At 47.7% G+C, this 14,584-nt stretch overlaps 1 protein-coding gene and 1 long non-coding RNA gene across 2 annotated transcripts in view; one reads left to right on the forward strand and one right to left on the reverse strand.

Moving 5' to 3' along the window:
• The window catches only part of LOC144799974 (uncharacterized), a 394,349-nt gene that overhangs the window by 194,485 nt on the left and 185,280 nt on the right, over nucleotides 1-14,584 (reverse strand). The gene's annotated exons all lie outside the window — the stretch shown is intronic.
• The window catches only part of LOC144799963 (cytochrome P450 4B1-like), a 306,599-nt gene continuing 302,022 nt past the window's right edge, over nucleotides 10,008-14,584 (forward strand). Inside the window, exon 1 of the mRNA XM_078671608.1 lies at nucleotides 10,008-10,283. Within this exon, the coding sequence (XP_078527734.1) occupies nucleotides 10,092-10,283 (192 nt within the window). The 5' untranslated portion in view covers nucleotides 10,008-10,091. The remainder of the gene's footprint in view (nucleotides 10,284-14,584) is intronic.

Below are 14,584 nucleotides of genomic sequence, written 5' to 3' on the forward strand. Positions count from 1 at the left end.
TCACCATTTCACAGCCCTCTTCTTCATTGTCACTTGAATTGGTGCTGAAGAGTCTTTGGAAGATGAGTTCGATGATAATCGACTTCGTTTAGTCTCGACTTGCCTCATTGATGTTGCTGTTTGGCCTTGTGGGCATGGCTAGATGCTTCTGGGAGATTCTGGCACCCATTTTCTCTTCTGGTCAAGATGCACTTAGTTTCTGTTTCACTTTAATAACCATTATGAAATGGTGTTCTATCCCTCAGCCTTTGTGTCAAAATGAGAATCCACATTGGAAACACAATTTCTTTTTCTCTGTAGACTTCAACTTACAGGCCTCTACCTTGTCTTTCTGCTTTCTTTTCATGTTCCACCAATCAATCTGTCAATCAATCAAGCATTTGGAAAGTGCACACTGTCACCCCTGGGGGTATCTGGGTGCTGTGACAGTGTCGAAGAGCCAGGTCTTGAGTCCCTTTCTGAAGTCTACCAGCAAGGAGGTCATACAGAGCTGGAGGCGAAGGTCGTGGTCTTCACAGCAATGTAGGAAAAGGATTGGCCACTGCTGTGAATGTGATGAATGTGTAGGGTGTGTGCGAGGGCAAGTGAGAAGGAGCGCAGGTGTCAGGAGGGTTGGTGGAAACTCAGTTGATAATTGATGTAGGCAGGTCCTAGGACATGGGCGGATTTGTAGGCGTGTGCGACGGTCTTGAACTGGCTTCTCTTCTGGATAGGGAGCCAGTGGAAGTCTCTAAGGCAGGGCGATGTGGGCTTGTTTGGGGAGTTCCAGGATGAGTCTAGCTGCGACGTTCTCTATGGTCCACAGTCTTTTGAGGAGCTGGGTGGGGATACCAGTGTAGGGGTGATGCCGTAGTTGAGGGGGCTAGTGACGAGGGCCTGAGTGATGGTCTTTCTGGTGTTGGTTGAAATCCATCTGAAGATTCTGCGGTGCATGCAAGTAGGTGGAAGCAGGAGGAGGCAACTGAGTTGACATGTCGTTTCATGGTCAGTAGTGGGTCCGAGTTCTGCAGGCCACCAGCTGTGGCACCATGTGGAGGAGTTCTTCCTAAAGATCAGTACTTCAGTTTTATTTGAGTTGAGTTGGAGGTAGTTGTCTCTTATCCATTTGACTACATTGGTCATGGTGTTGCAGAAGTTGGTTTTGGTGTTGGACAGGTCCTGTGTGAGCAACATGATCAGTTGAGTGTCATCTGCATAGGAGATGGAGTCCATCGGATGTGACGGATGTGACGATGTCTTCGAAGGGGGTCAGGCAGATGTTGAACAGGGTGAGACTGAGGGATGATTCTTGAGGTATGCCGCATATGATGTCTGTGGGTACAGAGGTGAAAAGAGGGAGCCAGATGTTCTGTTTGCATCCTGTTTGCATCCTGTGAGAAAGTAGGTGAGCCACTTGAGGGCATCTTGCTGTATGCCTATGTTGTGGAGTCTCTTGTGGGAGACATTGTCAAGTGCTGCAAAGAGGTCAAGGAGGATCAGGGCAACCATTTCTCTGCACTCAAGGAATGATCTGATGTTCATCAGTGGCAGCGATCAGCGCAGTCCCAGTGCTGTGGTTTGCCCAGAATCTTGATTGTGAGGCGTCCAGTAGGTGGTATTGTTCCAGGAATTTGGTGAGCTACTGGTTGATAGCTTTCTTGAGTACTTTGGCCGGGTAGGTGAGCAGGGAGAATGGGGGATAATTTGTGAGATTGCTGGGGTCGGCAGAGATTTTCTTTAGGAGGGGTCTGACATCTCCGTGTTTCTATCTGTCCAAGAACATTTCAGTAGTGATGTATGTGTTGAAGGATGCTGGTGAGTTGCTTGCTACTTGGGTTCATTGACACCTTCGACACCGCCACCTTCCCTGAGAGCTGGAAGCACGCCGAACTCAGCGCTCTACTCAAGAAACCAACAGCGGACCCCACCGAACTCAAGAACTACCGCCCCATCTCGCTCCTCCCGTTTCCAGCCAAAGTCATCGAGAAGACCGTCAACAAGCAGATGGCCGCCTTCCTCGAGACGAATGGATCCCTCGACCCCTCACAGTCCGGTTTCCGAGCCAATCACAGCACCGAGACCGCCCTCATCGCCGCCACCGATGACATCCGAGCCCTGATGGACAACGGAGAAACAGCGGCCCTCATCCTCCTAGACCTCTCCGCGGCATTCGACACTGTCTGCCACCACACCCTAGTACAGCGCCTCAGCAACGTCGGAATCCGGGACAAGGCGCTGGAATGGATCATCTCCTTCCTCGATGGAAGAACACAGAGAGTCCGCCTACCACCGTACAAGTCAGAGGCCTCCGAAGTCATCTGCGGCGTCCCTCAAGGATCCTCTCTGAGCCCCACCCTCTTCAACGTCTACATGAGCCCCCTCGCGGCCATCGCACGCCAACACAACCTCAGCATAATCTCCTACGCCGACGACACCCAGCTGATCCTCTCCCTGACCAACGACCCCGCCACCGCCAGAGCCAGCCTACACGAAGGGATGAAAGAGGTAGCCGAGTGGATGACGACCAGCCGCCTGAAACTGAACTCGGACAAGACGGAGGTCCTCATCCTGGGCTCCTCACCCTCCACCTGGGACGACTCCTGGTGGCCTCCCGCCCTGGGCACCGCACCCAAACCGACAGACCATGCACGCAACCTGGGCTTCATCCTGGACTCCTCCCTCTCCATGACCAGGCAAGTCAACAACGTCTCCTCGGCGTGCTTCAACATCCTACGCATGCTACGGAAGATCTTCTGGTGGATCCCCACCGAGACCAGGAAGACCGTCACCCAGGCCCTCGTCACTAGCCGACTGGACTACGGCAACGCCCTCTACGCCGGTACCACCGCCAAGCTCCAGAAGAGACTCCAGCGGATCCAGAACGCCTCAGCCAGACTCGTCCTCGACATCCCACGACACAGCCACATCTCCGGACATCTGAGAGACCTTCACTGGCTCCCCGTCAACAAAAGAATCACCTTCCGCCTCCTCACCCACGCACACAAAGCCCTACACGACCAAGGCCCGAGCTACCTCAACAGCCGGATCAACTTCTACGCTCCCAAACGCCACCTCCGATCAGCCAACCACGCCCTCGCCGCCGTCCCCCGCATCCGAAGAGCAACTACAGGAGGAAGGTCCTTCTCCTACCTGGCCGCCAAGACCTGGAACTCCCTCCCGACCGACCTGCGCCTGACCCAAGACCACCTCTCCTTCAGGAAGAAGCTGAAGACCTGGCTGTTCGAGCAGTAGCGGCACCCCCCCTCCCCCAAGCGCCTTGAGACCCTACGGGTATGTAGCGCGCTCTATAAGTGTCATTGATTGATTGATTGATTGAGAGGCTGAAGGGGGTTTTTCGATTCCCGATTTGAAAAGTTATTATTGGGCCTCGGCTCTACAGTATATGGCGGTGCTTATAGGGGGAGGCCCCCTGACGGTGAAGGGGGAAATGAACTGCCTGATGTGTATAAATTGTTACTGGGAGATAACGCGGAGAGGTGTTTTTGTAAGTTCACAGAGCCCAGCTACTATAAAAGAACTAAGTTCAAGACTTTCATTGCTGAATTTAAAATCTGGGGGACCCTAAAGAAAAAGACTGGCTTGGGAAGGGTTAATTATTACACGGTGTTAAATAAAAATCCTACATTTCCAGAAATTTTTTCAGATGAAATTATGGCAGAATGGGATGCCAAGGGTGTTACTAAGGTTGGGTATCTATTTGGGATACATGGTTTTCGCCAATTTTGTAACATACAGCTGGAGTCAACGTATAATTTTTTTAATATTTACAAATCCGGAGTTAAAAAAAAAAAAATAGGTGGGGGCTGTGGGTTTGATAATAATGCTGTGGTTGATATAATGCTTGCTGGTAGCAAAGGGGGTATTAAATTGATCTATGCAGAATTAGCAAAGCTAAAGCAAGAAGATTTAACTAAGCAGGAGGCTAAGTGGGCTTAGCGCGTGGGAGCCGCCCCGGGAGTATTCTCGAACTGTGTTCTTGCTGTATTATACTCCAGCTAGAATCGCACAGTGGGGGGGTTATCAGGGATTACTTGTCCAAGATGTGGGGGTTTGCATCTTGCCCTCGTTTACAAGGGTTATTAAATAGGATTGAGGAATATTTAGATCGGTCTCTTGCGGTAAAAACTAAGCTAACTCATGAATTGATCTTACTAGGAGTTAGCAGTGTGACCCAGGAGGAGAATGTATTTAGGTTCTTATTTTTGGCTATGTCTGTGTTAAGAATTAAAATTGCGGCTGCTTGGTTAGATCCTCTACCCCAACATGTCAACAATGGCTGGCTCGCCTACTCTCTTTATACACAATCGAGAGGGCAAAATATTATAGAAAGGGCAGGAAATCAAAAATTCTGGGACAAAGTATTTGGGCTCCTTTAAATGAATGGAATGAAAAATGATTGATTTACATAGCTTGGGGGTGTAGATAGGATAAGATTTCTGTAAAGAATGCTTTTATCTCTTTTACCTGTATTTTTCTTAATATTCTCTGCTTTCTCATTTGTATTCTATGAAATGTAATTTTGCGAATTTTGTTTGTTGTATATATGATTGCTGATTGCTTGCAGAGGGGGAGAAAAACTTCTCAATAAAAAATGTAAAAAAAAAAAGAGAGGCTGAAGAGGAGGTGGGGCAGGGGTCAGTGGGTGCCCCGGAGAGGATGGAAGACAAGATAGCTGCGGTGGTCAGGACGGTGACTGGAGACTAGGTGGTGATAGTTTAGCTGGTGTTCGCTGCATGGTTGAGGTCACTAGGGTTGAGCGTGGCAGGTTGGAGGTTGAAATTATTATTGATGCTGGAGATCTTGCTGGTTAAATAGTCTGAGAGGGTTTGTAGAGTTCTTGGGAGGAGTGGACGGTGTTCCCTATGGCAATGAGACTTTTTTTACTATTTTTAGGAGTTCCTTTGTGTGGTTGGCTGGGGAGTCGATGTGGGTGGTGATGACTGCTTTCTTGGCTTTCTTGATGTGCTTGTGATAATTGCTGGAGGCTGTTTTGTGAACTGCTTTGTTTTAGGGGTGCTTATTGGTGCTCCATCGTTTCTCCAGTTGATGACAATTTTGCTTGGTGGCCCTGAGTTCTGGGGTGTATTAGCTGGCGTCTTTCGAGGTCTTGTTGGATTTTGTGGGTTTTAGTAGGGAGAATCTTTTGGTGCAGTTCGTGATCCAGGCGGTGAAGTTCTGGACAGCCCGGTTGAGGTCTGTTGAGCCCTCGGATAGGAAGTTGATGAGGGCCTGTGACCGCTGAGTTTTGCTGACCATGCTCCAGCTGCAGTGAGGGGGATCTGACGGCTGTTGATGCTGTGCATCGGTGAAGGTGAAGTTAATGATGGTCTGGTCAGTTTAGGTGAGTTCTGTGGTATGGCTTAATTTGACTCTGTCGATAGAGGTAAAAATGGGGTCAAGTGTGTATCCAGCTTTGTGCATGGATTTGGTTGGCTTGTTGGGTGAGGCCGATGTTGTTGAGGATCTCCAGGAGGGGGTTGGAGTTTGCGTCGCTGGGGCCTCAATGTGGAAGTTGAGGTCGCCAAGGAGGTGGTAGTGGTGGTAGTGGTGAGAGTCAATTGTTAGAGGACGATGAGGTTGGGGATAGTGTCGCAGAATGTTGCTCAAGGTCCGTCCCGGGGGTCCGTAGGCGAGGCTGCCTCATATTGTGGTCTTTGGCTCAGTATATATTAGGAAGTTGAGGTTTTTTATAAGAGGCATGGGGTCGTCATTGGTGATGGTGCTTCTGACCTTGAAGATTATGGCAATGCCTCCGCCTTGTTTGTTGGTGCGCTCTCGGTGTATTATTTTGTAGTTCCAAGAGGAGTTGAGTCGCATTTTAGTGATGAAGGCAACATTTATGGAGAGGGTGGTGTTGTCACGGAGACGGTCCTCAGGATCGGTTTGATGTTAGTATGGTCCACCTCTAGATCTAACCAATGCCTGGATAGCCGTGATGGCACAGGACATCGGAAGGATCAAGCGGGGGAAGATGGGGAGAGGGGAGGGAAAGGAAGGGGACAGCGGGGAGGGAGATCTGGAAAACACAAAGAAACGTACAAAGATAAATACACTAAAGCTCTTTCTCTCCATTTAGCAAATACATTATACCTGTGAGATGAACCCCTATTGTTCTAAATACCTATAAAGCAAAATACGAGTTCTGGGTATAGGCAGTAGTGCTTGTCAGTGCAGAGGACCGTATTGGAGTATCACTGCATAAATACAAAAACAAATCCGAACATAGAGATACAATCCACAGGGTACATATGATATCACTCAGCAAGGTTATTGAACAAGAGAACATACCCTTGTCTAGACACCTTTGAGAATCACAGGGGTAGAGCGTAGCCCTCTACCACTCATAGCACTCATAGGAAAACCCCTGTTAACAAAGGAAGTCAGAGACAATAATAGTTAATGCACAATCAATCATACACACACGTTACTGGCCTTTCTTTCCATTCAAAATAATGATAATAAGGAGATAGGCTAAAGATATGCCTCGTATCACATAAACAGTCTTGGTACTGGATGCTCCTGATCCTTAGTATAATGCTTCTTATACTGACTGTAGTGATTGTTATTCAAGGAGCACAACAGAATGAGGCCAAAGTCGCACTCAAGTATTCCTCTAGATTCCATATAACACATCAGTGGAAAAGAGGCACCAAAGTAGTATTTCTCAAAGGAAAACAAAATAATTGGGGAAATCGTGGATCTCAAAACATCCACTCCCCCGTCGGCCGACAATACCGACCGAGTAAATGCGCGCTCGGCTACCTTGCCGATTTGCAGGACAAACAACGATCAGTGCCCCTGCTGATATATCAAGACTGGTGCTGAGTACCCTACCGCTACCATGAAGTTTCTGTACAAGACTGCAGACTCGAAGGTAACGGAGAAGGAATCCCCGACGCCGAGCACGGACATCGCTTCCTTTTTATGCTTCCTCTCGCAATGTCTAGGGCGACTCGCGGAGGATTATGGGAGTAGTAGTTCCGGCTTGGGCTTAGTCGGGAGATGTAGTTACGGCCGGTGCGCGAGCTTGACAGGTGTGTTTGATGGCGTGTTTGTTGATGGAGTGGGTATTGAGCAGTATACAGTGGAGTGGTTGTGGAGTGTTCTTGAACTTGTGGGCAGGAGTGGTGCAGGATATTTTGCACGTTGTGTCGCCGGAGAAGTGGCAGTGTCGGGAGGTGAAAGGGTCCTTTGGTGGATTGTGGGGAGGAGGAGACACAGCTGTGGTTTTGGCGTCCAGGAGTTCCTTAGCAGAGTACTGTCGGGTGGGGGGAGGGCGAGGGGTTTTGCAGCTGGGCATAATCCAGCCAGTGATGCGGCGGCATGGCCATGCAGCAATCTCCATTGATGATCCTGGTGAGTGGTTCAAGTGGTCCTGTGTGCCGGTCAAGGACCAGGCAAGGATCTGGGATTGGCAGCGTGAGGACAGGGGGAGAGCAGCAGGCAGTGCAGCGCAGCGCAGGGGCAGCAGGCAGAGCAGAGACAGCAGGCAGCACATGGCAGGAACAGCAAGCAGGGCAGGGACAGCAGGCAGTGCAGGGATAGCAGGCAGTGCAACGCTGGAGCAGCAGACAGCTTAGGAGCAACAGGCGGTGCAGCGCTGGGGCAGCAGTCAGTGCAGGGACAGCAGGCATCACAGGGTCAAAAGGGAGTGCAGCACAAGGGCAGCAGGTAGAACAGGGGCAACATGCATTGCAGGGACAGCAAGCGGCACAGTGCAGGGGCAGCAGGCAGTGCAGGGACAGCAGGCAGGGACAGGCATTAACAGCAGGCAGCACAGGGACAGCAGACAGTGCTTGTGCAGAAGGCTGCAAAGGGCAGCAGGCTGTGCAGCACTGGAGCAACAGGCAGCCCAAGGACAGCAGGCAGCGCATGGTCAGCAGGTAGCGCAGGAGCAGCAGGCAGTGCAGCACAGGGGCAGCAGGCAGAAAAGCACAGCGACAGCAGGGAGTTCAGGGACAGGACACAGCACAGGGACATCAGGGAGCACAGCGCAGGGACATCAAGGAGCACAGAGCAGGAGCAGCAGGCAACGCAGCGCAGGGGCAGCAGGCAGTGCAGCACAGGGTCCGCCGGCAGCGTAGGGCAGGAGTAGCGGTCACAGTACCTTAAGCTGGGGTCTGCTAAAAAGAGGTGGCCCAGCCTCCTCTGGGCTCTGATGGGCGTGGATGGGCCTGGCTTTGGTCCAGGTCTTGGCCGCACCTGTACAACAATGTAGGAGTCAGTGCTGGAGTAAGAAGTCTTCTGGGAGGAAAACTAAGCTCCAATCTCTTCTTCGTAGCAGAGGCTGCTCGGTAGTCTAGACAGGCGGGAGTGATCAGGTAGAGGCTCCCGATCTAGGAGTCGACACTGGAATAAGAAGGTGCCTTGATGGGAAAACAAAACTCTGATCTCTTCTAATCAGCGGAGGCTGCTCGGAATTGTATGAAGGCAAAAGGGATCAGGTATAGTCCTGCAATGTGGGAGTCGATACTGGAACAAAAAGGCATCTGGGTCAGAAAACAAAGCTCCGATCTCTTATCACCAGTAGAGGCTGCTGGAAAGTGTTGGCAGGCAGGAGGGGTCGGGTTGTGTCCCACGATGCAGGAGTCAACCCTGCAATATGAAAGCCCCTAGGTGGGAAAACAAAGCTGCAATCGCTTCTCATCAGCGGAGGCTGTCGGGAAGTGTCGGCAGGTGGGAGGGATCAAGTAGATTAACGCTGATTCATTCTGGGCTGTTCCAGATTCCATATCAGCAGTATGCCAATGCGAATGTTCTTCAGCTCTTGCAGCCATGAGTACCTTTTCTAAACTGAGTGTCTCTCACAGCATGCGTTGTCTAAAGCAAATCAGAGAGGAAAAGCGTTAATGACTCTGAGATGCATTGATCTTCTTCACTAAATTCATTTAACTTGAAGTGCTTGATGAGGGCTTCAAGTCTTTCAACAAACTCATCCGTTTCTGCTGTCTGGCCTGGTTAAAAATGTACCTTTCATAGTTGACATTCTGCATTGGATTGAACTTGGCTTCCAGTGTTTCTTTGATTTGACGGTACGATACTCCAGCAGTTTGTGATATTTTCTTTATCACTTCTTTCACTCCATCGCCTGCAAAGTTCTTTAAGTATTTGATTATCTTTTTTTCATCTATTTCTTTTAGAGCTTCAAAGAAATCATTGAACGTTTCGATCCATGCAGTCCATCTGGCGCCAATGTTCTGCTTTTTGACTTATGAGTGGGTGGTCGAACCCAGGCTGATGTTGGACAGCGATATCTTCTTTCTTAAGACTGAATAACAGTTTTGTCTGTGGTACAAGTTTGTCACTGCTCTTAACTTTGAGCACCTGGTTGTCGTTGCCTTCAACATCTCTTTTCCCTGGTGGTCTCTGTCTTTAGTTCTTTCTTGCACCTTGCTGTCACTGCCTTTAGCGATTCTTCGTAGCTGCCTGTTGCTGCTGATAGAGTTTTTGCTTTGTATGGATGATGGCTCTTTGATACGCTGTGGCAGGTATCTCTTCTTTCTGCCTTACCATTCGGCTTCTGTTGGATTTCTGACTGTGTTTGTCTGCAGGGCCTTCACCTTATTCCAGGGCCTTTGTGAGGACTGGAGGGGAACGTTGACCTCACATAGCCAACCATAGATTGCTTCTTGGGGTGCAGGTAGGACTGTAGTTATATAATTACCGGTTTGCCAGGGTGATACGTGTTAAAACAAAATATAACCCCCCAGATTTCCAAAATAATAAGTTTGCACGTGTGTTCTGTCTCCCACAAACATGTATCTATAAAACGCACAGGCATTCACTCTGATAAGGAACGCGGGATAACATTTTCGGAATATCGAAAGGAACACATTATAATTTAAATGGTGAGCTGCTACGAACGTGCTCTTTGGTTATTATTGTATACTTTGGTGTTGGGACAATCCGTTTGGAAAATTCCAACAGGTGGCGCTGTGTCTTCGCCTACAATCGTTTAAGTTAGCGAGAACTTTATGAATGATAAACCGACATAGGTGTGACAGAAACTCGGCACTCCAATTGGCCCCCTGTACTCGCCCTAGTGATGCGCAAAGCAGGTGGAAGCTGAACAGAGAGAAAGTAGCAACCCCATGGCGTCCGCTCTGAGCGCCCTCGGGATGTCCCTGGACGTGAGCGGGGTGCTTCAGGCCGCTGCCTTGCTGTGCGTCGCCGGGTTGTTGCTGAAAGCGGTCACACTCTATCTCCAAAATAGGAAGCTGGCTGCAGGTTTTGCAAGTTTCCCCGGACCCCCCAAACACTGGTTCTTTGGTCACGCTAAGGAGGTAAGAAGGGGGAGGGGAATTTCCCAGCGCTTTGACTCGTTCGGTCAGCCGGTCGAGGTGTAGCTAACAGTGGCCTGTCCGTTGACGTCACAGAGGAGAGCGCAAGAAGCACTACATTTCTAGTGGGGCCAGGGGCAGCCTTGGAATATCCGAGCCAGGGGCTTGGTTTGCTTCCAGAGCACTAGCTGTGCTATCAAAAGAGGTAATCAGGCAGAGATATCACGAAAAAAATATATAACAGCTTTCAAATTAAATATATACTTTTCGGCATTTAAAAAATCAATTTTTCCTCATTTGTCGCTGTCTCAATTATGTGCATGCGGTAATATCGCTGAATTGAGTGACATTTATTCAAATTAAATGTAACAGGAATAACCTATGCCCTAACGAAATTTCCACATGTTGCCCAAAATGTATCACTTTCTCATGTCTTCTATTTAGATAGTTCATATTATTATTAAATGTTAAGCAAGTTTATTTTATATTAACTATACATAAGTGAGGTTTTTGTAGAGCACAGGTCGTGTCGTGAGTTACTTCAATGTGCTCTCAAACCGGATTGATAAGGAAAATGATGAATAGTGTAATTAAGTGATGGGCTGGAGCTCACACAATTTGGCCAAGTGGGGAAGCCATGATTTGAGCGCAGGATTAAATAGTGTAGAGTTCAGTGATTTTAGGGTTACATCTTTTTCTTCTCCTCAATGTCCCACACCAAGGCTCTGTTTTCAGTAGTTCAAATAATGTTATTCAGTTAGTGTTGGTCTATATAGTTCAGTAAATACGCTTAATCACGCCGTAGATTAAACCATTGCTAGACACTCATACAAACATAAGTTTCAAAGGTGTGCTTTTCTGTCTGGAATATTTTCCCAGATTGAAGATCAAACACAGTGACTAAACATGTCTGCCCTGAAAACATGCCACAGGAGCAAACTCTCTGGTGCCACAGGAGCAAATTCTCTGGTGTCTCCGAGATGTCTTTGTTTTTAGCCAGTTATTTAATTGCAGCCTTTGATATCAGTGGTGGCTGCTGACTTTTTTAACTGGTGAGGGGTAAAATGATTGTCATACTGCACCGTAGCAGCGAGCGAGCCCGAACAACCTAAAAGGGGTTGAAAAAAGAGTGGAAAAATTGTGCATTTTCGAGCAAATTTTAATCAAAGCATACCATACCCTGTATCACATCCATACCTCTGGATTTAAACCTCATTGATAGTCAGTGAAAGCTTCAAGGATGGCCCGAAATGAACTAGAAATAGAAACACAGCCACAAAACGAGTGATTTTCTTGCTCCAGCCTTCATTATTCTCCAAAATATTAAGTGAATAAAATGACAGGTAAAGTAATCATCACAACAATGCATATGCCCATGCCTCCTGAGGGGTGAATGAACATTAACAATGAGACAATTACTGCACGCTGAGGCCTGACCAGTCTTCCACTTTGTTATATGATTGTTTTTATTTGTATAATATTTACCCGACTATATGAATGAATTTAATGCTTACAAAGAACAGATTATGTGTACCTGCAAATAGTTTACATAACTGACGTTTTGCATCATATTAAGCTAGCAGATGACAATGTAAAACCAAATGTAATTGGATATATGAGCTGTATTTCAAAGAATTAAGCCACAGTATTAATCTATGCTTAAATGAAAAGTGCTGACAGTAAACCTATGCAAACAGCAGAGCCCTAAGTAGGGGTGGGTAGATGTGAGGTAACAGCACACTACAGCAGTACTGCCTAGAGGAATTAAAATGTAAGAATTACCACTGGGACCAGTTCCTTCACTTTGCGTAGCCACACACCAGACACCAACCGTGGGACACATGGGCCGTGCACACTTCTCACTCAACACGGAAAGCTCTCATACCCCAACATGCACATTACACCCTCCTCCTGCCAGTGCGCGACTGAAAGGGGCAGCAGCAGGCAGCAGGACCGCTGCATCTCTCCGTGGCCAGGCTCCAACTTCACTCTGGTAGTGGTACCTGCTGCTGGCTGTGCACACCGACCATACTTCGTGTCTCCATCATGGTATTTAGGTACTTTATTCGTAATTCTGCACTTTTTTTTATAGCATAGCACCAAACGACAAACAAAGCCCATGATACGCCATGCACTCACTGCATGTGACAATAAACCACCAGCATATACACTACCTACAACTTTGTTCTCTGCAGCCAGAGCCTATGCCTGGCTCGAAGGCACCTCCCAGATAGCATGCTGCCCCGGATGGTCCTTTGAGCTGCCTCACAGCGCACAATAAAGTCAGACTCAGGGTATGCACATTTTAAGAAAGACCCGATAAAGACATACAACTCATGATACAAAGCAGAGACAATGTGAAAAAGGCAACCACCGCATTGCAAACTTATACATTTAGTGCCTGGGGTTGTACGGCGAGTTGTACGCAGTCACACATAACGGTTAAAGACAAGCACTATATAGTTAAAGTTGGCTTCTCACAATCAGCACAACTACCAAGCGGTAAACGGAAAATGAAGAGGCGTTATACGTAGGGTGACCAGATGTCCCCGTTTTCCCAGGACGGTCCCCGTTTTTGGAGAAGTGTCCCCGTGTCCTGACACTTTTCTCCAAGTGACTCAAATGCCCCCCTTTTCAAACAGTGTCCTGGTTAAACACAGAAATGTCCCTGTTTTTCATTGTTCCGGTTCAGCATGCACACGCATGCTCTCTTTGCACTGGCGTTTGCTAACCTGTGATGTTTATTGATTTTTGGCAAATATATGCTATAGTCCTTAAAAGTGTAAATAAAAAGTATAAAGAAACAAGAGGGTCGAGGCAAACGACTGCACCTGTTATTAACGTAACTTATTAATCTCGTGATGGTGCTCAGAAAACCTGGGAGTACAACCCTATTTACTTCCAATTAGGCAAAGGCCCAAACCACAAATGCAAAAATATTTTGGAATCAGCACTCATCGAAAAATATATCATAACATCCTTTTAAAATTAGATCAGTCCAAGAGAAGCAGGTCTAGAGTCCACTGATGGTCCGAGTAAATTCTTTATTAGTTGATCCAAAACATTAAAATCCAAGTATACAAGTGAGATTCTCTTAGCCAACGCGTTTCATCTCTCAATCGAGACTTCTTCAGGGCTCAAAAAAGTTTTTTCCAAAGTTTAATTGGATGTAGTGCGTTGTCTTGTTGGAATAGCAAGAAACATCAATTTAAATCTCCTTTCATTTCTGGTAGGAATGTGTTAAGGCAGTTCGGGCATGGTGGCCAGCAGCAGAAACAGCGTCCGTGTTCAAGCACTGAACTGCTTGAACACGGACGCTGTTTCTGCTGCTGGCCACCATGCCCCGAACTGCCTTAACACGTTCCTACCAGAGATGAAAGGAGATTTAAATTGATGTTCTTGCTATTCCAACAAGACAACGCACTACATCCAATTAAACATTGTAATAAAAAGTACTAATGCTGCTGTGTAAAGGAGAGGGGTGCCAATAATTGACCCCGGATTTGTTGTCTGTAATGCTTCATCTCGGTCTGTGGAGGGAGCTGTCATTGTAGTCCTTTGTCTATGTCTATGACAGCTGTCAAATAGTCCTACTTTTATGTCGATGGTTACTGCAAACCGTAGTCCTACTTCTATGTCTATGACCGGTCCCCGTTTTTTGTTTTGAGAATCTGGTCACCCTAGTTATACGGTTAGGGAGGATACTCTAAGCATTGATATCTCCTGAGTTCTGCAAGGCAGCACCCACTGCTAAAAGTAAGCATAAGACAGAGACCTTTGGTACATTTCATAGTAAGCCGAACTGAGTCACACCTAACGGCCGAGGAAAAGGCACCATATTCCCAAGTAAGATACATCAAAGACACGTAGGTAGAGTGTATCACCGCAAACAACATATTGTAAAATTAAAACATTGCAAGAGCTGTACTTGGAGATAAAGACACTCAGGTCCTACTGTAAAAGGAGACACACAGTACAGTAAAGGCAGACATTGTAAGAATAAACACTGCACGGGGAACTTGTGTGCCTCTCTGAAGTACAGAAGACCCACCGCAGTTCAGCGAAATTCTACCACTCCTAGAGGACCGGTACTCACACAAAGACGTGGTTGATGAAGGCCCAGGTGCGGGTCTCTCCAACTCGTTGTATAGGTAGTTCTGCAGCTTGTGGTACTTGACATTCCAGCGGCAGCTTTGCGAAGTACTGTAAGAGTGCGGCTTACCCAGCAGGCTCATGCGGGCGCCGGCACTGGTGCGGTGACGGAGCCTGCGCGGTCACGTCACAAATCACGATCGCCAAATCCA

Source organism: Lissotriton helveticus, chromosome 1_2 (genome assembly GCF_964261635.1).
Source record: "Lissotriton helveticus chromosome 1_2, aLisHel1.1, whole genome shotgun sequence".
Classification (NCBI taxonomy): domain Eukaryota; kingdom Metazoa; phylum Chordata; class Amphibia; order Caudata; family Salamandridae; genus Lissotriton; species Lissotriton helveticus.